The sequence below is a fragment of the Amphiprion ocellaris genome, chromosome 18 (genome assembly GCF_022539595.1).
Source record: "Amphiprion ocellaris isolate individual 3 ecotype Okinawa chromosome 18, ASM2253959v1, whole genome shotgun sequence".
Classification (NCBI taxonomy): Eukaryota; Metazoa; Chordata; class Actinopteri; family Pomacentridae; genus Amphiprion; species Amphiprion ocellaris.
Window position 1 is genome coordinate 13700575 of NC_072783.1, and position 25713 is coordinate 13726287.

The window sequence follows — 25713 nt, forward strand, 5'->3', positions numbered from 1 at the left end:
GGAGGAGGAGGAGGAGGAGGAGGAGGAGGTGGTGGAGAAGGAAAGAGAAACGAGGTACTTGGTGTAAAGTAATGCAAGCTGCTTCAGCGATAAGTGCATTGACGGGATCTTATTTCTCTTCACCTCTTCTAGCGGCTGCGGGTGGAGCGTTGGGAGCCACACAATACTTTAATTGTTAGATTTGGTTGAAGAGACAGGTGGAAAGAGCTAATGAGACAAGTAATAGCTGTAAGTAGTCATAAGACGCATAACCTCAAAATAAAAAACAAAATTATTCTACTCGCTTTCTTTGTTTGTGTTTTTTTTTTTAAGAAATGTGCTGCATGCATCAGTTTCTCTGAGCTGACTACACATGTGTTTTTAAAAATAAAGTCTGAAATACATACAGATTACTCTGACCTTTATTACCAAGTTTTCATGGGCTTTTTTTCCTGCTACAGCTTTATGATCTTGAAGGCCGGTCTGTTGTGCAAAGAACAGCCCGCAGCTGTTCCCCTCCCCCGTCCCACCAGGCAGCCCCCCTCTCTCTCCCTCCCTCTCTCTCCCTCCCCTCCCTGTCTCTCCCTCCCCTCCCTGTCTCTCCCTCCCGTCCCTGTCTCCCCCCCCCCTCCCCCCCTCCCTCCCCTCCCTCTCCCTCCCCTCCCTCCCTCTCTCTCTGTATGAGGAGGCCCAGAAGAAACTAGAAGAGAAGAAGGAAGAGGAGGAAAGAGAAAAAAAAATGTTGGTGTAAAGTAATGCGAGCTGCTTCAGTGATAAGTGTATTGACAGGATCTTATTTCTCTTCACCTCTTCTAGCGGCTGCGGGTGGAGCGTTGGGAGCCACACAATACTTTAATTGCTAGTTAGATTTGGTTGAGAAAAAGAGACAGGTGGAAAGAGCTAATGAGACAAGTAATAGCTGTAAGTAGTCAATAATAAGACGCGTAACCTCAAAATAAGAACAAATTATTCTACTCGCTTTTTTGTTTTTTTTTTAAAGAAATGTGCTGCATGCATCAGTTTCTCTGAGCTGACTACACGTGTTTTTAAAAATAAAGTCTGAAATGCAGATTATTTTCTCTGACCTTTATTACCAAGTTTTCATGGGCTTTTTTCCTGCTACAGCTTTATGATTGCAAGGTACGATAACAAAAGCAGAACAGTCCTCGTCTGTCAGAGGTTTTAAGACCACTGTTCTTAATTAACCCTCGCGTTGTCCTCTGGGTCAAGGCGACCCGGTGGTCGAAGAACCTTTGTGCGTGCGTGTGTGTAGAAGGATACGTCCTCGTACGTGACATTTGTGATTCTTGAAGCTGTTATCTTTTGTTTTGAAGAAAGTAAGAAAAAGAAATAGATGACACAAACGCTTCATATCACAGAGCCGCTTTATTTTATTTTATCCGAGAGAAAAAAAAAAACATCGCTTTAGTCAGTTCTGGAAGTTTCGCCGGAACCACCTCTCTACTGCGTCGCACGTGCCGACGAGGTGCGAGCAGATCCGGACCTTCTGAGCCTCGTTCAAGTCGTCATCCGAGCTGAACTCTTCCGTACATGGGATGAGGCCGCCGCCGTTATCGCCGTCGGGCCTCAGCTGCGGACGAGGCTGGACTCCGTTCCCATGGCCGCCGCCTTCTTCTTCTTCTTCTTCTTCTTCTTCTTCTTCTTCTTCTTCTTCTTCTTCTTCTTCTGCTGTTTCTGCAAGATTCTTTCCCTGAGTTGCGGCTACGACGGGGACGACAGCCTCGACAGAGGCTTCAGAGGCCGCAGAGGGTGGAGAAGAGGACGCGCCGGCGACGTGGGGCTCCCCGTACGCCGCCTCCCAGCAGGCCGCGTCGCGCGGCCCAAAGTCGTCGAGCGCGGAGAAGGCGCTGGCGCACAGCGCCTCTATCCTGGCGTGCAATTTGTCGTACGCGACGACAAACTCGGGCCCGTAAAGCCGGCACCTATCCGGAGACATGCGGACGAACTGAGTAAAGTTGTCAAAGCGGTCGACGAAGCGATACATTCCCATAGCTGCTAGGCACTTACAGAGCAGAGGATCGCGCTTTTTATTTTTACGCTCCCGGAGACGTTCACGTGGTCTCGTGGAACTCGCAAACAGCTGCTGCCTCCGCTGCTGCCCCCTCTTCATCATAAAAATAATTTCTTAAGCCTCCTCGTTCCTCATCTCATCGTGTTTTATCCGTGTGCGTGTGCGACTCATCACCAGTTGGACATTTTTTTCTCAGCTGGATGCCTTTTGATTTTTTTTTTTTCTGAGCGACTCACGGGTCTGCTCACACCCCCACCTCACCGTTTCCTCACAGGCACGAGCCTCCCGTTCTTCCCCTCCCCCGCAGCCATCGGGTCTATCTGACACCCCCTCCCTACTTCCCCTCGCGCTGATCCCTTTTCTCCTTCTTGGCTGGATGAATGGGAAAGCTTTTTTTTTTTCTCTCTCACTTCTTTCCACAGCACACGGTCGGACATTTCGGGGGCGGTCGGATGAATGAGGTCGGATAAACCGTGGCCGGTCGGATGAATGAGGTCGGATAAACCGAGCCCGGTCGGACATTTCGGGGGCGGTCGGACACTCCCCTCGCGCTGCTTCTTTTTTTTTTCCTCCTTATTTGGTTGGATGAATGGGAAAGCTTTCTTTTTTTTCCCTCCCTTCTTTCCACACACAGCACACGGTCGGACATTTCGGGGGCGGTCGGATGAATGAGGTCGGATAAACCGAGCCCGGTCGGACGTTTCGGGGGCGGTCGGATGAATGAGGTCGGATAAACCGAGCCCGGTCGGACGTTTCGGGGGGCGGTCGGATGAATGAGGTCGGATAAACCGAGCCCGGTCGGACGTTTCGGGGGCGGTCGGATGAATGAGGTCGGATAAACCGAGCCCGGTCGGACGTTTCGGGGGCGGTCGGATAAACTGACACTCCCCTCGCGCTGCTTCTTTTTTTTTTCCTCCTGGTTGGATGAATGGGAAAGCTTTCTTTTTTTTCCCTCCCTTCTTTCCACACACAGCACAAGGTCAGATAAACCCAGCCCGGTCGGATATTTCGGGGGCGGTCGGATGAATGAGGTCGGATAAACCGTGGGCGGTCGGATGAATGAGGTCGGATAAACCGAGCCCGGTCGGACGTTTCGGGGGCGGTCGGATGAATGAGGTCGGATAAACCGAGCCCGGTCGGACGTTTCGGGGGCGGTCGGATGAATGAGGTCGGATAAACCGAGCCCGGTCGGACGTTTCGGGGGCGGTCGGATAAACTGACACTCCTCTCGCGCTGCTTCTTTTTTTTTTCCTCCTGGTTGGATGAATGGGAAAGCTTTCTTTTTTCCCTCCCTTCTTTCCACACACAGCACAAGGTCAGATAAACCCAGCCCGGTCGGACGTTTCGGGGGCGGTCGGATGAATGAGGTCGGATAAACCGTGGGCGGTCGGATGAATGAGGTCGGATAAACCGAGCCCGGTCGGACGTTTCGGGGGCGGTCGGATGAATGAGGTCGGATAAACCGAGCCCGGTCGGACGTTTCGGGGGCGGTCGGATGAATGAGGTCGGATAAACCGAGCCCGGTCGGACGTTTCGGGGGCGGTCGGATAAACTGACACTCCCCTCGCGCTGCTTCTTTTTTTTTCCTCCTTATTTGGTTGGATGAATGGGAAAGCTTTCTTTTTTTTCCCCTCCCTTCTTTCCACACACAGCACAAGGTCAGATAAACCCAGCCCGGTCGGATATTTCGGGGGCGGTCGGATGAATGAGGTCGGATAAACCGTGGGCGGTCGGATGAATGAGGTCGGATAAACCGAGCCCGGTCGGACGTTTCGGGGGCGGTCGGATAAACTGACACTCCCCTCGCGCTGCTTCTTTTTTTTTTCCTCCTTATTTGGTTGGATGAATGGGAAAGCTTTCTTTTTTTTCCCCTCCCTTCTTTCCACACACAGCACAAGGTCAGATAAACCCAGCCCGGTCGGATATTTCGGGGGCGGTCGGATGAATGAGGTCGGATAAACCGTGGGCGGTCGGATGAATGAAACTATCTCGCCTCCCTGAACAAAACAGGACAGCTTCACACATCAGCAAGCCAGGGTAGGAAGGCACCGGGAAAGGCAGGAGCTGAAAATAGGAGGAACAGACAGAAAGACTACACAGCAGGAGGATGAAACGATCTGAACATTGTTGGATGAAAAATCGTTTCATCCTCCTGCTGTAGTCTGCCTCTGTTTTCATCCAATGTTCAGTTGTTTATTTATTTATTTATTTATTTTTGCTTCGCTGAGGATGACTCAAGCGACCTCTCAAGCAACCTCTCAGCACACACGACGCGTTTCGCGGCCCAGGAGAGGTCTCGTGAGCAGACCGGGGCCCGTCCCTCGCCCCGCGGCTCCGACTCCGAGCAGGAGAGTGAAGAGCCTCGGGCCGAGGAAATGACAGCGAACGCCGTGGGCGGAACGACAGGTGAGTATCAGCGCCGACGCGTTTCGCGACCTAGGAGGTCTCGGAGAGGACCGGGGTCACCCTCTGGCTCTGACTCCGAGACCTCCTAGGCCGCGAGACGCCCGCCGTGCGCGGAGCGAGAGGAGGAGGAGGAGGAAAACACAAACCGACAACCTCTCAGCACACACGACGCGTTTCGCGGCCCAGGAGAGGTCTCGTGAGCAGACCGGGCCCGTCCCTCACCCCGCGTGCGGCTCTGAGGAAATGACAGCGAACGCCGTGCGAGGAGCGAGAGGAGGAGGAGGAGGAAAACAAAAACCGACAACCTCTCAGCACAAACGACGCGTTTCGCGGCCCAGGAGAGGTCTCGTGAGCAGACCGGGCCCGTCCCTCACCCCGCGTGCGGCTCTGAGGAAATGACAGCGAACGCCGTGCGAGGAGCGAGAGGAGGAGGAGGATGAAAACACAAACCGACAACCTCTCAGCACACACGACGCGTTTCGCGGCCCAGGAGAGGTCTCGTGAGCAGACCGGGCCCGTCCCTCACCCCGCGTGCGGCTCTGAGGAAATGACAGCGAACGCCGTGCGAGGAGCGAGAGGAGGAGGAGGAGGAAAACACAAACCGACAACCTCTCAGCACACACGACGCGTTTCGCGGCCCAGGAGAGGTCTCGTGAGCAGACCGGGCCCGTCCCTCACCCCGCGTGCGGCTCTGAGGAAATGACAGCGAACGCCGTGCGAGGAGCGAGAGGAGGAGGAGGAGGAGGAAAACAAAAACCGACAACCTCTCAGCACACACGACGCGTTTCGCGGCCCAGGAGAGGTCTCGTGAGCAGACCGGGGCCCGTCCCTCGCCCCGCGGCTCCGACTCCGAGCAGGAGAGTGAAGAGCCTCGGGCCGAGGAAATGACAGCGAACGCCGTGGGCGGAACGACAGGTGAGTATCAGCGCCGACGCGTTTCGCGACCTAGGAGGTCTCGGAGAGGACCGGGGTCACCCTCTGGCTCTGACTCCGAGACCTCCTAGGCCGCGAGACGCCCGCCGTGCGCGGAGCGAGAGGAGGAGGAGGAGGAGGAAAACAAAAACCGACAACCTCTCAGCACAAACGACGCGTTTCGCGGCCCAGGAGAGGTCTCGTGAGCAGACCGGGCCCGTCCCTCACCCCGCGTGCGGCTCTGAGGAAATGACAGCGAACGCCGTGCGAGGAGCGAGAGGAGGAGGAGGAGGAAAACACAAACCGACAACCTCTCAGCACACACGACGCGTTTCGCGGCCCAGGAGAGGTCTCGTGAGCAGACCGGGCCCGTCCCTCACCCCGCGTGCGGCTCTGAGGAAATGACAGCGAACGCCGTGCGAGGAGCGAGAGGGGGAGGAGGAAAACAAAAACCGACAACCTCTCAGCACAAACGACGCGTTTCGCGGCCCAGGAGAGGTCTCGTGAGCAGACCGGGCCCGTCCCTCACCCCGCGTGCGGCTCTGAGGAAATGACAGCGAACGCCGTGCGAGGAGCGAGAGGAGGAGGAGGATGAAAACACAAACCGACAACCTCTCAGCACACACGACGCGTTTCGCGGCCCAGGAGAGGTCTCGTGAGCAGACCGGGCCCGTCCCTCACCCCGCGTGCGGCTCTGAGGAAATGACAGCGAACGCCGTGCGAGGAGCGAGAGGAGGAGGAGGAGGAAAACAAAAACCGACAACCTCTCAGCACACACGACGCGTTTCGCGGCCCAGGAGAGGTCTCGTGAGCAGACCGGGGCCCGTCCCTCGCCCCGCGGCTCCGACTCCGAGCAGGAGAGTGAAGAGCCTCGGGCCGAGGAAATGACAGCGAACGCCGTGGGCGGAACGACAGGTGAGTATCAGCGCCGACGCGTTTCGCGACCTAGGAGGTCTCGGAGAGGACCGGGGTCACCCTCTGGCTCTGACTCCGAGACCTCCTAGGCCGCGAGACGCCCGCCGTGCGCGGAGCGAGAGGAGGAGGAGGAGGAGGAGGAAAACAAAAACCGACAACCTCTCAGCACAAACGACGCGTTTCGCGGCCCAGGAGAGGTCTCGTGAGCAGACCGGGCCCGTCCCTCGCCCGCGGCTCCGACTCCGAGCAGGAGAGTGAAGAGCCGCGGGCCGAGGAAATGACAGCGAACGCCGTGCGAGGAGCGACAGGTGAGTAGGCAGCGAGAGGTGAGAGGCGCCACAAAAAAAAAAATCAAACAATGAAATCGCTAAACGGTTTTTCAAAAATGTTTGTAATAAATGAATACAGTTCTTTTTTGTCGTTGCCTCTTTTCTTTTGGAGGGGATGTGAACGCACGCACGCACACGCACACACGCACACACACAGAGAGAGAGGAAAAAATACAGAGATACAATGGAGCACAGGCGGCACATGAGAGCCACAGAACGTTCCAGAAAGTCCAGGAAGATTCTAGCTTGCTTCATGACAGCTTGCCAATTTTGGGAGCCTGAGGTAACACAAGGGCGTGGATGAGCCACACAGAAGTTCCAGAAAGTCCAGGAACATTCTGGCTTGGTACTTGGCAGCATCAGGAGGAAGAAAGGGCAGAGCGAACCGTGTGCAAGGAACGACAGGTGAGTAAGCACGCAAGAAGAGGAGGACAGAGAGAGGTGAGAGGCGCCACAAAAAAAAAACAAATCAAACAATAAAATCGCTAAACAGTTTTTCAAAAATGTTTGTAATAAATAAAATACAGTTCTTTTTTTTTTTGTCTTTGCCTCTTTTCTTTTGGAGGGGATGGGATGAACACACGCACACACGCGCACACGCGCACACACGCACACACACACACGCACACACACACACACACACACACACACACACACACACACACACACACACACACACACACACACACACAGAGAGATACAATGGAGCCCGTGCAAAGCACACAGGTACGGGAGCCACAGAATGTTCCAGAAAGTCCAGGAACAATCTAGCTTGTTTCATGGCAGCTTGCCAAATTTCCTTTGGAACTGAGAAAAGATGAAAGGGAGCCTGTGCAAGGAACCACAAGGGCAGAGATGAGTCGCAGAATGTCCCAGAAAGTCCAGGAACATCCTAGCTTTTCTTGGCAGCTGGCCAAAGTCCTTTTGGGCCCAATGCAACAAACACACGGGTACATGGGAGCCACAGAATGTTCCAGAAAGTCCAGGAAGATTCCAGCTTGTTCCTTGGCGGCTTGCCAACTGTCCTTTGGAACTGGGAAAAGATGAAATGGAGCCTGCGCGAGGAAACACAAGGACAGAAATGAGCCGCAGAATGTTCCAGAAAGTCCAGGAACATTCTGGCTTGGTACTTGGCAGCATAAGGAGGAAGGGCAGAGCGAACGCGTGCAAAGCACGACACGTGCGTACAGAGCAAGAAGAGTAGGACAGCGAACGGCTGCCGCAAAAAAAAAAAACAACCTCTCAGCCATGAGACGTTTCGCTGCCAAAAAGGTAGCTGTCGTGGAATGGATGGGGAGGGTAAACTAAGACACGTATTAAATATATCACCCCTTTCACCACACCGAGGTCACACGGTAAGCCCTCACACGGTAAGCCCACAGCAAAAACAACCATGACGGCGCGACGACGTTTCGCCGCTCAAAGGTTCATGCAACAGCTTTTTTCCAGCTTGCCGTGTGAAGAATGCGAAGATTACGAAGATGAAGCGATACAAGAAGACGAACAGGAAGAAAGGTTCATGCAACAGCTTATTTCCAGCTTGCCGGGTGAAGAAGATAACGAAGATGAAGCGATAAGAGAAGAAGAGGATGAAGAGGGTCGGGGGCGAGGGAACGGGAGAAGAGGGTGGCGAAGGAAGGAAGAGGAGCGGAATCGAGAGCGCGAAGAGAGCATTTCGCGACGGCGAGAGCGAGAGCGAGAGGACAGGAGGACGAGGCAGCTGAGACGGCAGCGGGAAAAGAGCGATCGGGAGCGAGAGGAGAGGGGACGGCGAACGAAGGAAGAGGAGAGGAATCGAGAGGAGAGCGTTTCGCGACGGCGAGAGGACAGGAGGACGAGGCAGCCAGGAGGGCAGCGGGAAAAGAGCGGTCGGGAGCGAGAGGAGAGGAGAAGGGGACGGGGAAGGAAGGAAGAGGAGAGGAATCGAGAGGAGAGCGTTTCGCGACGACGAGAGGACAGGAGGACGAGGCAGCCGGGAGGGCAGCGGGAGAAGAGCGGTCGGGAGCGAGAAGAAAGGAGAACGGGGTGGAGAAGGAAGGAAGAGCAGAGGAATCGAGAGCGAGAGGAAAGCATTTCAAGACGGCGAGAGCGAGAACGAAATGAAAGGGGGACGAGGCAGCTGCGACGGCAGCGGGAGAGGAGCTATCGGGAGCGAGAGGAGAGAAGAGAGGAGGAGGAGGATGAGGACGAACAGGAGGAGAACACGAGGTTCGTCGCCAGAAAAGTTCTTCAAGAGACCCGGTCCCACAAACCTCGCTCGGACCCCGAGGAGGAGGATGACGATGAGGAAAGGCGACAGCAGTGTCAAGAACGAGAGGAGGATGAGCAGGAGAACGTAAGCCGGCCGGTCACCGAAGAAGAAGAAGAAGAAGAAGAAGAAGAAGAAGAAGAAGAAGAAGAAGAAGAAGGAGATGAAGAAGAAGGAGAAGGAGAAGACACCCAACCAGAGCAAGAAAATGTAATATCATTCTTAGAAGACGAAGAAGAAGACCCACCAGAGCAGAAAAATGCATCCTCATCTTCAGAAGAAGAAGAAGAAGAAGAAGAAGAAGAAGAAGACCCACCAGAGCAGACAAATGCAACCTCAGAAGAAGAAGAAGAAGAAGAAGAAGAAGAAGAAGAAGAAGAAGAACAAGAACAAGAACAAGAACAAGAAGAACAAGAAGAAGATATCCGTCTTGTTGCACGAGAGACGTTCCTGTCGAGAAACGGGAAAATAACTTGGTCCTCTACACCGTACCAAACGGCGGGGCAGCGGCAGCAGCAGCAGCAGCAGCAGCCCTGGCCGCCTGGACCCACGGCCTACGCGGCTTCCAACGCCCGAGACATCGTCTCGACATTCTTCCTCTTCCTCACGCGGGAAATAGACGAAATCATTCTGGAGGAGACTAATCGCGAGGGTCTTAGGAAATACGGAAGAGACGGTTGGAAGCGGATGGACGAGATTGACCTGCACGCCTACATGGGGCTGCTCATCCTAGCCGGCGTGTACAGGTCCCGAGGCGAGGCCACCGCCAGCCTGTGGGATGCGGAGAGCGGACGTGCGATTTTCCGTGCCACGATGTCCCTCAAAGTCTTTCACGTTTACTCGAAGCTGGTGCGGTTTGACGACCGTGAGACGAGAGCGGAGAGACGAGCCTCGGACAAGCTGGCGGCCGTGAGAAAGGTCTGGGACGCGTGGGTCAAACGGCTACCGATCCTGTACAACCCCGGGCCTCACGTCACGGTGGATGAGCAACTGGTTCCGTTCAGAGGTGATGAGACAAACGATAAATAAAAAGTTTTTCAAAAATGTTTGTAATAATAAATAAATTACGGTTCTTTATTTTGTCTGTGCCTAATGGAGTGAAACACACACACACACACACACACACACACACACACACACACACACACACACACACACACACACACTGCATACGGTGGTAGTGGAGTGATACCTGTTCTATAAGCTTCTCTCTCTGTCTCTCTCAATCCCCCCCACCCCACCGCAAGGTCGTTGTCCCTTTCGACAGTATATGCCCAGCAAGCCTGCCAGGTACGGGATCAAGTCGTGGGTGGCCTGCGATGCCAGATCCAGCTACGCTTGGAAAATGCAAGTTTACACGGGGAAGAAGCCCGCAGCAGCGGCCGCCGCCGCAGAGGGTGAGAAGCGACAACAGGGACGACGACTAGGAGGCTCGGAGAAGCTGGCAGCCCGCGTGGTGCTCGACATGACGGAGGGCCTGACGGGCCGTAACGTCACCTGCGACAATTTCTTCACTTCCTACGAACTCGCGCAGCAGCTCCTCCGCGATAGGAACAACACCATGCTCGGCACGATCAGAAAGAACAAACCCGAGCTCCCGACCGCCCTGCTCGCGGTCCGAGGCAGACGGGTCCTCTCCTCCAAGTTCGCCTTCACGCGCGACACCGCGCTGGTCTCCTACCTGGCCAAGAAAAACAAGAACGTGCTGCTGCTCAGCACGTTCCACGCACGGGACGCGGACGCCGTCGGCCGGCGGCGTGCGGACAATAAGCCCGCCGTCGTCCTGGACTACAACTCCAACAAAGGCGGCGTGGACAACCTGGACAAAGTCGTAGGCGCATACAGCTGCAGGAGGATGACGGCGCGCTGGCCCCTCGCCGTCTTCCACAACATTCTCGACGTGTCCTCCTACGACGCCTTCGTGATATGGAGAGAGCTCAACCCGGACTGGTTGCCCGGCAGGCGCAACAAGAGGAGGGTGTTTCTCGAGCGCCTGGGAAAGGCGCTCGTCGCTCCGCTCATCCAACGGAGGGCTCGCCTGCCGAGCGCAGAAGCGGCCGCGGCGGTCGTGAAAGCCCATCGGCTGGCGGCCGCGGGGGGTGTCGACAGGGACGGCGGCGGGGGAGTCGCTTCTCCTCCTCCTCCTCCTCCTCCTCCTCCTCCTCCTCCTCCTCCTCCTCCTCCTCCTCCTCCTTCTTCTTCCCCTTCTCTCCGTCCTCGGACGGATCTCGTCTCGGCGCCGGGCCCTTCGTCGGGGGCTGAGCCTTCTGCTGCGGCCCAGGCCCGGGCCCCCACTTCCAAGGCTCGTATCGAACCGCCCATGCCCGCGAGTAAGAGAAAGAGGTGTCAAGTCTGTCCCTCCAGTAAGGACTGTAAAACGCACAACATGTGCCGCGGCTGCGAGAAATACATATGCAGAGGCTGCGCGCTCCTGTACTGCGCCGCGTGTGCCAACTCCTCCTGCTCGTCCTTGGAGCGTGGGTCACTTTGACCCGGCGGAAAGGACGCTGGGCGCATACGCAATACGAAGGACAACACGAGGGTTAAAGGCAGCATGAGGAGGAAAGGATGTGGGGGTGTTTTAAAAATCGATTTCTATGTGACTACAGGAGAGGAACACTGCCACCTGGTTTATTGGTTTATTGGTTTATTGGTTTATTGGTTTATTATTCAGGTAATTTATACTAACGTGTCATATACAATGAATGTGTCATTCTCAGTACACAGAAATACAATAAAGGGCTTTCACAACCTGGAGGGTTTCACAGGTGTCAATGAAATTTATTCTCACAAAATGGAAATATACAGTCACGTACAATAAATGAATGATTCGTTTACACACAAAATGTATAAAGAAATACAAAAAAAAACATGGTACAAAGAAATACAGTCGCGTACAATGAATGAATGTGTCACACAATAAGAAATACAAAAAATGGTACAAACAGTCGCGTACAATGACTGTCACAAAATGGTACAAGTCGCGTACAATGAATGAATGTATCATTCTCACAAAATGGTACAAAGAAATACAGTCACGTAGAATGATTCGTTCACACACAAAATGTGTAAAGAAATTTAAAAAAAAAAACATGGTAAGAAATACAGTCGTACTGAATGTGTCACAAAATGGTACAAAGAAATACAGTCGCATACATGAATGTGTCACACACAAAATGTATAAAGAAATACGGTACAAACAGTCGCGTACAATGACTGTCACAAAATGGTACAAGTTGCGTACAATGAATGAATGTGTCATTCTCACAAAAGGTACAAAGAAATACAGTCGCGTAGAATGGTTCGTTCACACACAAAATGTGTAAAGAAATACAAAAAACATGGTAAGAAATACAGTCGCGTACTTAATGTGTCACAAAATGGTACAAAGAAATACAGTCGCATACATGAATGTGTCACACACAAAATGTATAAAGAAATACAAAAAAAAAACACGGTAAGTCACGTATGACTGTCACAAAATGGTACAAGTCGCGTACAATGAATGAATGTGTCATTCTCACAAAAATGGTACAAAGAAATACAGTCGCGTACAATGAATGAATGTGTCGTTCACACACAAAATGTATAAAGAAATACAAAAAAAACAGCGCTCCAGAGGGCTTCACATCTAACTCTTGATGCTTAATGTGATAAAAACAGCCTTCGAAGTGTTGTGATCGGATGATCGCACACAAGACATCTGCTGCTGTTGCATGTACATGTTGTGTGTTTGCACGAGGCGAGCCAAAGTTTTATCTTGCCGCACGCCTGACATTTAGGATCAGAGTCGTTGGACCTGATGGCGAACTCCTCGGTCGATCTGGTTCTGCAGAGACCGCACGCGTGGTCTCTCAGGTTGGACAGACAACTCTCGCAACACAAATGTCCGCACGACAGGGATAGGTCGGAAATTCTGTGGCAGCAGAAACAGGCGTAAGGGTGGTCGGCTTCCTCGGTTTCGCTGTCCATCTCATCTTCGGTATCCGTTGCACCTATGAGAGTATATACAGTTACGTTTACACATCGATGTCTGTGACATTTTAGTTTGCAATACAATACATGCAGAATCACAGTACCTGCAATGATGACGGCATCGCTCTGCTCGACCTCTATGATGTAATCACAGCGACCCCCTTCTAGTGTGCAAGAAGGGACGAATCGACCGTCCTCCTCGATCACGCTGGCCAGTGTACTCATGGTGTCCTCGTAGTAAAGGGCAACCGTCATCAGGTCCCCCGTCGACTCCTCCTCTCGGGGCGACTGAGTGCTGAGGAAACGTCTGCCGTACGGCTTGTATCTCAGAGCCTCTCGCCTGGCCGATATTTTGACGTGCTTCATGTTGTGGTAGAACGTAGAGATCTGAGATGTAGAAAGGAAGGGGGATCTCTCTGTGATGCTGTTCACAGAAACTATACTCATCGCGTGGTCACTCAGCGCTGTACAAGGAGACCTCGCTGACAGGCACACGTCGGAATTCCAGACGTCAGAGCAACGGACGCCGTGCTTCTGCATGAGGTCGTGTATCGTCTGGGGTTCGGTGCATTGCACCATCATCATTTTGTTGACAGCCTCAGGGATCAACACTACCACGCTGTGAGGTTCCTGTCAGGGTGACACGAAACGTGAAACGATCAAAGTGTGGAAATACGTGAACTTCTTTCTTTTTTTTTTTGGTTTTAGAAAAAAAAGAGCGAATGTGCTCAGTACTTACATGTCTGCAGGACAGCTTAAACAGCATCCTATCATCTGCGTCGGTCAGCTCGTCTCTTCGGGTCCAACTGCACTTTTCCACCATCGCCGCCGTCATCGTGACATGTTCGTATAAGCCAACTCCTGGCCGAATCTCGGTGCTCGCCAAACTATATGAGTTGACAATGGCATGCGGCGGTTGCACGTCTATTAGCAAAGGCTGAAAATCTCCCACGGCCACTAGATTTAACATCGGTTTCGCCCACAGCTTCTTAATTGTAGCGAGCAGTTTGCGTGTATAGGTCTGAACATCGGCGCTGTATATGCGAGCGCAGATGACTGTCAAATGCTGAATCTTTTCTTCCCGGCGTGTCCATCTGCTCATATACCACCCACCATCCTCTACTCTTGGGCAACTGATGTGGCGCTGTGGCGTACAGCTCCATCGGACAATCATTGTCATGAACTCCATATTGTTTTCTTTTCTTTAAAGCTCAGCAAGCAGGCAGCGAACTGTTTCTCGGGAGAGCCAAGTACAGACTGATCTCTTCTGCTTTTTATGCACTGAGGGCCGTACAGATCATCCACCCACAGCTAAAATACACAACCCAGCTGAAGACATCCATCCACAGCTAAACTATCCACCCTAGCACGAGCCGTCCGAAAGGCAGCTGACCCACCGACGTAGCGGGCAATTATTCACCCTCAGCTTAATATCCACTCTAGCACGAGTCATCCGAAAGGCAGCTGGACAGTATCCACCCACAGCTATTATTATCCACCCTAGCATGGGTCATCCGAAAGGCAGCTGGACCACCGACACAGTGGGAAATAATCCACCCACAGCATTATTATCCACTCTAGCACGGGTCATCCGAAAGGCAGCTGGACCACCGACGTAGTGGGAAATTATCCCACAGCTATCCGCCCTAGCACGGGTCATCCGAAAAGCAGCTGGACCACCGAAGTAGTGGGAAATTATCCACCAACAGCATTATTATCCGCCCTAGCACGGGTCATCCGAAAAGCAGCTGGACCACCGAAGTAGTGGGAAATTATCCACCCACAGCTAAATTATTATTATTATCATTATCCGCCCTAGCACGGGTCATCCGAAAGGCAGCTGGACCACCGAAGTAGTGGGAAATTATCCACCAACAGCATTATTATCCGCCCTAGCACGGGTCATCCGAAAGGCAGCTGGACCACCGACGTAGTGGGAAATTATCCACCCACAGCTAAATTATTATTATTATTATTATTATTATTATTATTATTATTATTATTATTATTATTATTATTATTATTATTATTATTATTATTATCCACCCTAGCACGGGTCATCTGAAATGCAACTGGACCACCGACGTAGTGGGAAATTATCCACCCACAGCTAACCTATCCGAAGGAGCACCCACCCGTGAATCATCCTGCAGCAGCTGCCAACTACAAAATCGATTCATTTATCCAACATGGAGGTTTTTACATGTGTCGTGTACAATGAACGAATGTGTCATTCTCACAAAATGTATAAAGAAATGGAAGAACGCGTTTCGTAACCCGGAGGGTTTCACACGTGTGGAAAATGAATGTGTCATTCTCACAAAATTGTGCTAAGAAATACAGTCTTGTACAGTGAATGTGTCATTCCCACATGTATAAAGAAATACAAAAGAAGCGCTCATGTTTGATGTTTGCACGGCCTGCCTTAGTCCCGCTTCATTTCTTTGCATATAGCTGGTAGGTAGGAGCAGTCAGGCTTGACACAGCAATGAAAATACTTCTGTTGTCACAGTCATGAATTAGTCTTCAAATTCAACTTTATTTGTTTAGCACCTTTCACACAAATGACAAAACTACACAGGCAAACAGAAAATGCTAAAACTCAAACATTTTTAACATGGTTATAAAATGTGTTGTGTCCAGGGGATAGATGGAGTTTATTTAAGTCTTCTTGGACTCACATGGTAAAATATAAAACTCGATATGTGTATTCGTTCTAAGGAAACTGGAAACTGCAGAGCGACAGGAGGACCAACAATTGTTTTCTCCTTTAAAGGGTTTCACAGCTAACTCTTGATGCTAATTTGTTAAAAACAGCTTTCGAAGTGTTGTGATCGGATGATCGCACACAAGACATCTGCTGCTGTCGCAGCATGTACATGTTACGTGTCCGCACGCGGCGAGCCAAAGTTTTATCTTGCCGCACGCCTGACATTTAGGATCAGAGTCGTTGGACCTGATGGCGATGGCGAACTCCTCGGTCGATCTGGCTCTGCAGAGACCGCACGCGTGGTCTCTCAGGTTGGACAGACAACTCTCGCAACACAAATGTCCGCACGACAGGGATAGGTCGGAAATACTGTGGCAGCAGAAACAGGCGTAAGGGTGGTCGGCTTCCTCGGTTTCGCTGTCCCTCTCATCTTCGGCATCCGTTGCACCTATGAGAAAACAGTAAAACAAACAAAATCACTTTTACAATTCTTACAGCGATGTCTGTGACATCGTTTGCGTACGCAGCAGAATCACACAGTACCTGCAATGACGACGGCATCGCTCTGCTCGACCTCTATGATGTGATCACAGCGATCCCCTTCTAATGTGTAAGAAGGGACGAATCGACCATCTTCCTCGATCACCCTGGCCAGTGTACTCGTTGCGTCCTCGTAGTAAAGGGCAACCGTTATCAGGTCCCCGGTCGACTCGTCGTCCCCTCGGGACGGCTGAGTGCTGAGGAAACGTCTGCCGTACGGCTTGTATCTCAGAGCCTCTCGCCTGGCCGATATTTTGACGTGCTTCATGTTGTGGTAGAACGTAGAGATCTGAGATGTAGAAAGGAAGGGGGATCTCTCTGTGATGCTGTTCACAGAAACTATACTCATCACGTGGTCACTCAGCGCTGTACAAGGAGACCTCGCTGACAGGCACACGTCGGAATTCCAGACGTCAGAGCAACGGACGCCGTGCTTCTGCATGAGGTCGTGTATCGTCTGGGGTTCGGTGCATTGCACCATCATCATTTTGTTGACAGCCTCAGGGATCAACACTACCACGCTGTGAGGTTCCTGTCAGGGTGACACGAAACGTGAAACGATCAAAGTGTGGAAATACGTGAACTTCTTTCTTTTTTTTTTGGTTTTAGAAAAAAAAAGAGCGAATGTGCTCAGTACTTACATGTCTGCAGGACAGCTTAAACAGCATCCTATCATCTGCGTCGGTCAGCTCGTCTCTTCGGGTCCAACTGCACTTTTCCACCATCGCCGCCGTCATCGTGACATGTTCGTATAAGCCAACTCCTGGCCGAATCTCGGTGCTCGCCAAACTATATGAGTTGACAATGGCATGCGGCGGTTGCACGTCTATTAGCAAAGGCTGAAAATCTCCCACGGCCACTAGATTTAACATCGGTTTCGCCCACAGCTTCTTAATTGTAGCGAGCAGTTTGCGTGTATAGGTCTGAACATCGGCGCTGTATATGCGAGCGCAGATGACTGTCAAATGCTGAATCTTTTCTTCCCGGCGTGTCCATCTGCTCATATACCACCCACCATCCTCTACTCTTGGGCAACTGATGTGGCGCTGTGGCGTACAGCTCCATCGGACAATCATTGTCATGAACTCCATATTGTTTTCTTTTCTTTAAAGCTCAGCAAGCAGGCAGCGAACTGTTTCTCGGGAGAGCCAAGTACAGACTGATCTCTTCTGCTTTTTATGCACTGAGGGCCGTACAGATCATCCACCCACAGCTAAAATACACAACCCAGCTGAAGACATCCATCCACAGCTAAACTATCCACCCTAGCACGAGCCGTCCGAAAGGCAGCTGACCCACCGACGTAGCGGGCAATTATTCACCCTCAGCTTAATATCCACTCTAGCACGAGTCATCCGAAAGGCAGCTGGACAGTATCCACCCACAGCTATTATTATCCACCCTAGCATGGGTCATCCGAAAGGCAGCTGGACCACCGACACAGTGGGAAATAATCCACCCACAGCATTATTATCCACTCTAGCACGGGTCATCCGAAAGGCAGCTGGACCACCGACGTAGTGGGAAATTATCCCACAGCTATCCGCCCTAGCACGGGTCATCCGAAAAGCAGCTGGACCACCGAAGTAGTGGGAAATTATCCACCAACAGCATTATTATCCGCCCTAGCACGGGTCATCCGAAAAGCAGCTGGACCACCGAAGTAGTGGGAAATTATCCACCCACAGCTAAATTATTATTATTATCATTATCCGCCCTAGCACGGGTCATCCGAAAGGCAGCTGGACCACCGAAGTAGTGGGAAATTATCCACCAACAGCATTATTATCCGCCCTAGCACGGGTCATCCGAAAGGCAGCTGGACCACCGACGTAGTGGGAAATTATCCACCCACAGCTAAATTATTATTATTATTATTATTATTATTATTATTATTATTATTATTATTATTATTATTATTATTATTATTATTATTATTATCCACCCTAGCACGGGTCATCTGAAATGCAACTGGACCACCGACGTAGTGGGAAATTATCCACCCACAGCTAACCTATCCGAAGGAGCACCCACCCGTGAATCATCCTGCAGCAGCTGCCAACTACAAAATCGATTCATTTATCCAACATGGAGGTTTTTACATGTGTCGTGTACAATGAACGAATGTGTCATTCTCACAAAATGTATAAAGAAATGGAAGAACGCGTTTCGTAACCCGGAGGGTTTCACACGTGTGGAAAATGAATGTGTCATTCTCACAAAATTGTGCTAAGAAATACAGTCTTGTACAGTGAATGTGTCATTCCCACATGTATAAAGAAATACAAAAGAAGCGCTCATGTTTGATGTTTGCACGGCCTGCCTTAGTCCCGCTTCATTTCTTTGCATATAGCTGGTAGGTAGGAGCAGTCAGGCTTGACACAGCAATGAAAATACTTCTGTTGTCACAGTCATGAATTAGTCTTCAAATTCAACTTTATTTGTTTAGCACCTTTCACACAAATGACAAAACTACACAGGCAAACAGAAAATGCTAAAACTCAAACATTTTTAACATGGTTATAAAATGTGTTGTGTCCAGGGGATAGATGGAGTTTATTTAAGTCTTCTTGGACTCACATGGTAAAATATAAAACTCGATATGTGTATTCGTTCTAAGGAAACTGGAAACTGCAGAGCGACAGGAGGACCAACAATTGTTTTCTCCTTTAAAGGGTTTCACAGCTAACTCTTGATGCTAATTTGTTAAAAACAGCTTTCGAAGTGTTGTGATCGGATGATCGCACACAAGACATCTGCTGCTGTCGCAGCATGTACATGTTACGTGTCCGCACGCGGCGAGCCAAAGTTTTATCTTGCCGCACGCCTGACATTTAGGATCAGAGTCGTTGGACCTGATGGCGATGGCGAACTCCTCGGTCGATCTGGCTCTGCAGAGACCGCACGCGTGGTCTCTCAGGTTGGACAGACAACTCTCGCAACACAAATGTCCGCACGACAGGGATAGGTCGGAAATACTGTGGCAGCAGAAACAGGCGTAAGGGTGGTCGGCTTCCTCGGTTTCGCTGTCCCTCTCATCTTCGGCATCCGTTGCACCTATGAGAAAACAGTAAAACAAACAAAATCACTTTTACAATTCTTACAGCGATGTCTGTGACATCGTTTGCGTACGCAGCAGAATCACACAGTACCTGCAATGACGACGGCATCGCTCTGCTCGACCTCTATGATGTGATCACAGCGATCCCCTTCTAATGTGTAAGAAGGGACGAATCGACCGTCTTCCTCGATCACCCTGGCCAGTGTACTCGTTGCGTCCTCGTAGTAAAGGGCAACCGTTATCAGGTCCCCGGTCGACTCGTCGTCCCCTCGGGACGGCTGAGTGCTGAGGAAACGTCTGCCGTACGGCTTGTATCTCAGAGCCTCTCGCCTGGCCGATATTTTGACGTGCTTCGTGTTGCGGTACGACCTGGAGATCCGAGATGAAGAAAGGAAGGGGGATCTCTCTGTGATGCTGTTCACAGAAACTATACTCATCGCGTGGTCACTCAGCGCTGTACAAGGAGACCTCGCTGACAGGCACACGTCGGAATTCCAGACGTCAGAGCAACGGACGCCGTGCTTCTGCATGAGGTCGTGTATCGTCTGGGGTTCGGTGCATCGCACCGTGATCATTTTGTCGACAGCCTCAGGGATCAACACTACCACGCTGTGAGGTTCCTGTCAGGGTGACACGGAACGTGAAACGATCAAAGTGTGGAAATACGTCAACTTCTTTCTTTTTTTTTTTTTTTGGTTTTAGAAAAAAAAAAAGAGCGAATGTGCTCAGTACTTACATGTCTGCAGGACAGCTTAAACAGCATACTATAACCCCCGTCGGTCAGCTCGTCTCTTCGGGTCCAACTGCACTTTTCCACCATCGCCGCCGTCATCGTGACATGTTCGTATAAGCCAACTCCTGGCCGAATCTCGGTGCTCGCCAAACTATATGAGTTGACAATGGCATGCGGCGGTTGCACGTCTATTAGCAAAGGCTGAAAATCTCCCACGGCCACTAGATTTAACATCGGTTTCGCCCACAGCTTCTTAATTGTAGCGAGCAGTTTGCGTGTATAGGTCTGAACATCGGCGCTGTATATGCGAGCGCAGATGACTGTCAAATGCTGAATCTTTTCTTCCCGGCGTGTCCATCTGCTCATATACCACCCACCATCCTCTACTCTTGGGCAACTGATGTGGCGCTGTGGCGTACAGCTCCATCGGACAATCATTGTCATGAACTCCATATTGTTTTCTTTTCTTTAAAGCTCAGCAAGCAGGCAGCGAACTGTTTCTCGGGAGAGCCAAGTACAGACTGATCTCTTCTGCTTTTTATGCACTGAGGGCCGTACAGATCATCCACCCACAGCTAAAATACACAACCCAGCTGAAGACATCCATCCACAGCTAAACTATCCACCCTAGCACGAGCCGTCCGAAAGGCAGCTGACCCACCGACGTAGCGGGCAATTATTCACCCTCAGCTTAATATCCACTCTAGCACGAGTCATCCGAAAGGCAGCTGGACAGTATCCACCCACAGCTATTATTATCCACCCTAGCATGGGTCATCCGAAAGGCAGCTGGACCACCGACACAGTGGGAAATAATCCACCCACAGCATTATTATCCACTCTAGCACGGGTCATCCGAAAGGCAGCTGGACCACCGACGTAGTGGGAAATTATCCCACAGCTATCCGCCCTAGCACGGGTCATCCGAAAAGCAGCTGGACCACCGAAGTAGTGGGAAATTATCCACCAACAGCATTATTATCCGCCCTAGCACGGGTCATCCGAAAAGCAGCTGGACCACCGAAGTAGTGGGAAATTATCCACCCACAGCTAAATTATTATTATTATCATTATCCGCCCTAGCACGGGTCATCCGAAAGGCAGCTGGACCACCGAAGTAGTGGGAAATTATCCACCAACAGCATTATTATCCGCCCTAGCACGGGTCATCCGAAAGGCAGCTGGACCACCGACGTAGTGGGAAATTATCCACCCACAGCTAAATTATTATTATTATTATTATTATTATTATTATTATTATTATTATTATTATTATTATTATTATTATTATTATTATTATTATTATTATTATTATCCACCCTAGCACGGGTCATCTGAAATGCAACTGGACCACCGACGTAGTGGGAAATTATCCACCCACAGCTAACCTATCCGAAGGAGCACCCACCCGTGAATCATCCTGCAGCAGCTGCCAACTACAAAATCGATTCATTTATCCAACATGGAGGTTTTTACATGTGTCGTGTACAATGAACGAATGTGTCATTCTCACAAAATGTATAAAGAAATGGAAGAACGCGTTTCGTAACCCGGAGGGTTTCACACGTGTGGAAAATGAATGTGTCATTCTCACAAAATTGTGCTAAGAAATACAGTCTTGTACAGTGAATGTGTCATTCCCACATGTATAAAGAAATACAAAAGAAGCGCTCATGTTTGATGTTTGCACGGCCTGCCTTAGTCCCGCTTCATTTCTTTGCATATAGCTGGTAGGTAGGAGCAGTCAGGCTTGACACAGCAATGAAAATACTTCTGTTGTCACAGTCATGAATTAGTCTTCAAATTCAACTTTATTTGTTTAGCACCTTTCACACAAATGACAAAACTACACAGGCAAACAGAAAATGCTAAAACTCAAACATTTTTAACATGGTTATAAAATGTGTTGTGTCCAGGGGATAGATGGAGTTTATTTAAGTCTTCTTGGACTCACATGGTAAAATATAAAACTCGATATGTGTATTCGTTCTAAGGAAACTGGAAACTGCAGAGCGACAGGAGGACCAACAATTGTTTTCTCCTTTAAAGGGTTTCACAGCTAACTCTTGATGCTAATTTGTTAAAAACAGCTTTCGAAGTGTTGTGATCGGATGATCGCACACAAGACATCTGCTGCTGTCGCAGCATGTACATGTTACGTGTCCGCACGCGGCGAGCCAAAGTTTTATCTTGCCGCACGCCTGACATTTAGGATCAGAGTCGTTGGACCTGATGGCGATGGCGAACTCCTCGGTCGATCTGGCTCTGCAGAGACCGCACGCGTGGTCTCTCAGGTTGGACAGACAACTCTCGCAACACAAATGTCCGCACGACAGGGATAGGTCGGAAATACTGTGGCAGCAGAAACAGGCGTAAGGGTGGTCGGCTTCCTCGGTTTCGCTGTCCCTCTCATCTTCGGCATCCGTTGCACCTATGAGAAAACAGTAAAACAAACAAAATCACTTTTACAATTCTTACAGCGATGTCTGTGACATCGTTTGCGTACGCAGCAGAATCACACAGTACCTGCAATGACGACGGCATCGCTCTGCTCGACCTCTATGATGTGATCACAGCGATCCCCTTCTAATGTGTAAGAAGGGACGAATCGACCGTCTTCCTCGATCACCCTGGCCAGTGTACTCGTTGCGTCCTCGTAGTAAAGGGCAACCGTTATCAGGTCCCCGGTCGACTCGTCGTCCCCTCGGGACGGCTGAGTGCTGAGGAAACGTCTGCCGTACGGCTTGTATCTCAGAGCCTCTCGCCTGGCCGATATTTTGACGTGCTTCGTGTTGCGGTACGACCTGGAGATCCGAGATGAAGAAAGGAAGGGGGATCTCTCTGTGATGCTGTTCACAGAAACTATACTCATCGCGTGGTCACTCAGCGCTGTACAAGGAGACCTCGCTGACAGGCACACGTCGGAATTCCAGACGTCAGAGCAACGGACGCCGTGCTTCTGCATGAGGTCGTGTATCGTCTGGGGTTCGGTGCATCGCACCGTGATCATTTTGTCGACAGCCTCAGGGATCAACACTACCACGCTGTGAGGTTCCTGTCAGGGTGACACGGAACGTGAAACGATCAAAGTGTGGAAATACGTCAACTTCTTTCTTTTTTTTTTTGGTTTTAGAAAAAAAAAAGAGCGAATGTGCTCAGTACTTACATGTCTGCAGGACAGCTTAAACAGCATACTATAACCCCCGTCGGTCAGCTCGTCTCTTCGGGTCCAACTGCACTTTTCCACCATCGCCGCCGTCATCGTGACATGTTCGTATAAGCCAACTCCTGGCCGAATCTCGGTGCTCGCCAAACTATATGAGGTGGCATGCGGCGGTTGTACCTTTGTTAACAAAGCCCGAAAATCTCGCCTGGGCATTACATTCAACATCGGTTTCGCCCACAGCTTCTTAATTCTATCGAGCAGTGTGCATGTAAATTTCTCAACATTGACACTGTATATGTGAGCGCAAATGACTGTCAAATGCTGAATCTTTTCTTCTTCCCGGCGTGTCCACCTGCTCATATGCCACCCATTATCAATTACTCCTACTGCAGGGAAAACGCTGTGGCGCTGTGGCTCACAGCTCCATCGGACAATCATTGTCATGTACTCCATCTTTTTTTTTTTTTTCTCTTTTTTAAAGCTCAGCAAGCAGGCAGAGATCTGTTTCTCAGGAGAACCGAGTACAGACTGATCTCTTCTGCTTTTATGCACTAAGGAGGACCTTAAAAACCGTACAGGTCATCCACCCGCAGCTAAATCGTCCAACCTAGCTCGAGTCATCCGTCCGCAGCTACATCGTCCGACCTAGCACGAGTCGTCCGAAAGGCAGCTAAATTGCCCATCCGTCCGCAGCTACATCGTCCGACCTAGCACGAGTCGTCCGAAAGGCAGCTAAATTGCCCATCCGTCCGCAGCTACATCGTCCGACCTAGCAGGAGTCCTCCGAAAGGCAGCTAAATTGCCCATCCGTCAGCAGCTACATCGTCCGACCTAGCACGAGTCGTCCGAAAGGCAGCTGGACCGCCAGCGTAGCTCGAGTCATCCATCCACAGCTAAACTATCCGACGGAGCACGAGTCATCCGTCCACAGCTATCCGACGGAGCACGAGTCATCCGTCCACAGCTAAACTGCCCGACCTAGCGCGAGTCATCCGCCCACAGCTAAACTATCCGACGGAGCACGAGTCATCTGCCAACATCTAAACTGCCCGACCTAGCGCGAGTCATCCGCTCGCAGCTAAACTGCCCGACCTAACGCGAGTCATCCGCCCACAGCTAAACTATCCGACGGAGCACGAATCATCCGCCAGCAGCTAAACTGCCCGACCTAGCGTGAGTCATCTCGCAGCAGCTTCCAACCACAGAATTGATTCATTTTATCCAACCACCTGTTGAAAGTCCCGCAAAGGTCTCATTCTTTTTTTTTTCCCACTTATGTCTTGAAAAGAGATGTCTTTTTCACTTCACTTCGAAGCGTGTGGGTGTGGGTTATGGGGTGTACTGCAGGTGACTCATCGCGAACCGAGACTCATCGTTGACCCACGGCTGAGAAGTGCATCAGGGGAGCATGAGGGGAGTTCACCCTCAAGCCACAGTGTGAGTGGACATAAAGCATAGCTATCCCAAACACATCGTGGTACTTACAATTTCGGTAGACCTAAGTTTGTGCACACTGCCCAAATGCTGACGGGTAACACTCGTATCTGAAAACATCGTGCCAAAGGCACCTGATAAAAACATTTAATGACACGAGCTTAGATACTACCTATCTCGTACAGACAGACCGCAGACGAATACGGAGAATGTTGTGCTATGCACCTCTGCAATACTCTACGAACCTTTCTCCTGCGGAAACCGTTTGCAGATTGGGATCGCAGTCCACCGACAACCAGATGGACGGTCTTGTGTTGAACATCAGCCTATCTGTGAAGGATCGAGTGGGTGTGACCGACGCTACCGCTGTACACTCGTACCTGAAGACACGGGACCGAAAGCACGTGATGGACAAATTTAATGACATGAGCTTAGAAAGCTTTCTAGCTATCTCGTACAGACAGGCCGCGGACGAGTACGGAGAACGTTTTGCTAGGCGACACACGAACCTGTGCAATACTCTACAAAATGTTCTCGAGCGGAAAAGGTTTGCAGATCGGGAGGAATCGCACAGTCCGCCGGAAACCGGAACCTCACTAAACATCGACGATCTTGTGTTGAACATCGGCCGCCTCTCTGTGAAGGATCCGGTGGACGTGAGGGAAAAACCCCGCTCCCCCTCACGCCTGACTGATGCTACAGCAAGCTGCGAGAATCGGGTCTCGCTTAAGCAGCAACTTGATAATATCATGGTGCGCAACGGGAAGCAGATCAGATGTAGACCGGTGCACACGAGGCAGAACCAGGACTCGCGACGTCGCAGTACCAAGAGGTGCAAAGCTCGACGCTGCAGAAATCGAGTCGACCCTCGGCGAGGAGATCCGCACAGAGATGTGTACCACGGGTGCAGAGCGAACGATTTTAAGAAGACTTGCAAAAGCCGAGGGCGCAGACGTAATATGCACGTGTGATTGTATATTGTTCAATAAACACATATGGACACCAACCGATCTGTGAAGTCTGAATTTGTCTTGCACGCACATGCACACACAAACAAACTAAAAAACCACAAGGACATAGTTTTCAAAGGCTTGGATTCCATTTTATTATGTGCTACACCTTCTAGTTGTACATGACCAAGAAATACAAACACGATGCAGGTTGTCCTCGATGTTGTATGAGTTCACGACTGAGATCCAGACTTGGAGAGCGCGGCGCCCCGCATCCTCTCATTCAGGGTAGGCCACCTTTCTGCTACCATCAGGCCATCTTC

At 50.8% G+C, this 25713-nt stretch overlaps 1 protein-coding gene across 1 annotated transcript; it reads left to right on the plus strand.

Annotated features, from left to right (window-relative positions):
* Positions 1–5510: 5510 nt before the first annotated feature.
* LOC111572844 (chimeric ERCC6-PGBD3 protein-like) lies at positions 5511–11468 on the plus strand. The gene is made up of 2 exons (XM_055004236.1): positions 5511–9827; positions 10069–11468. Exons 1-2 carry the CDS (start codon positions 7967–7969, stop codon positions 11310–11312), a joined length of 3105 nt encoding a protein of 1034 aa, XP_054860211.1. The 5' UTR covers positions 5511–7966; the 3' UTR covers positions 11313–11468.
* Positions 11469–25713: the final 14245 nt, after the last annotated feature.

Excerpts from the sequence above, each read along its gene's own strand:
- LOC111572844 (XM_055004236.1), top strand. The coding sequence starts at position 7,967 with ATGACGGCGCGACGACGTTTCGCCGCTCAAAGGTTCATGCAACAGCTT. Across the intron at positions 9,828-10,068 it reads GCAACTGGTTCCGTTCAGAG|GTCGTTGTCCCTTTCGACAG; the intron begins GTGATGAGACAA and ends CCCCACCGCAAG.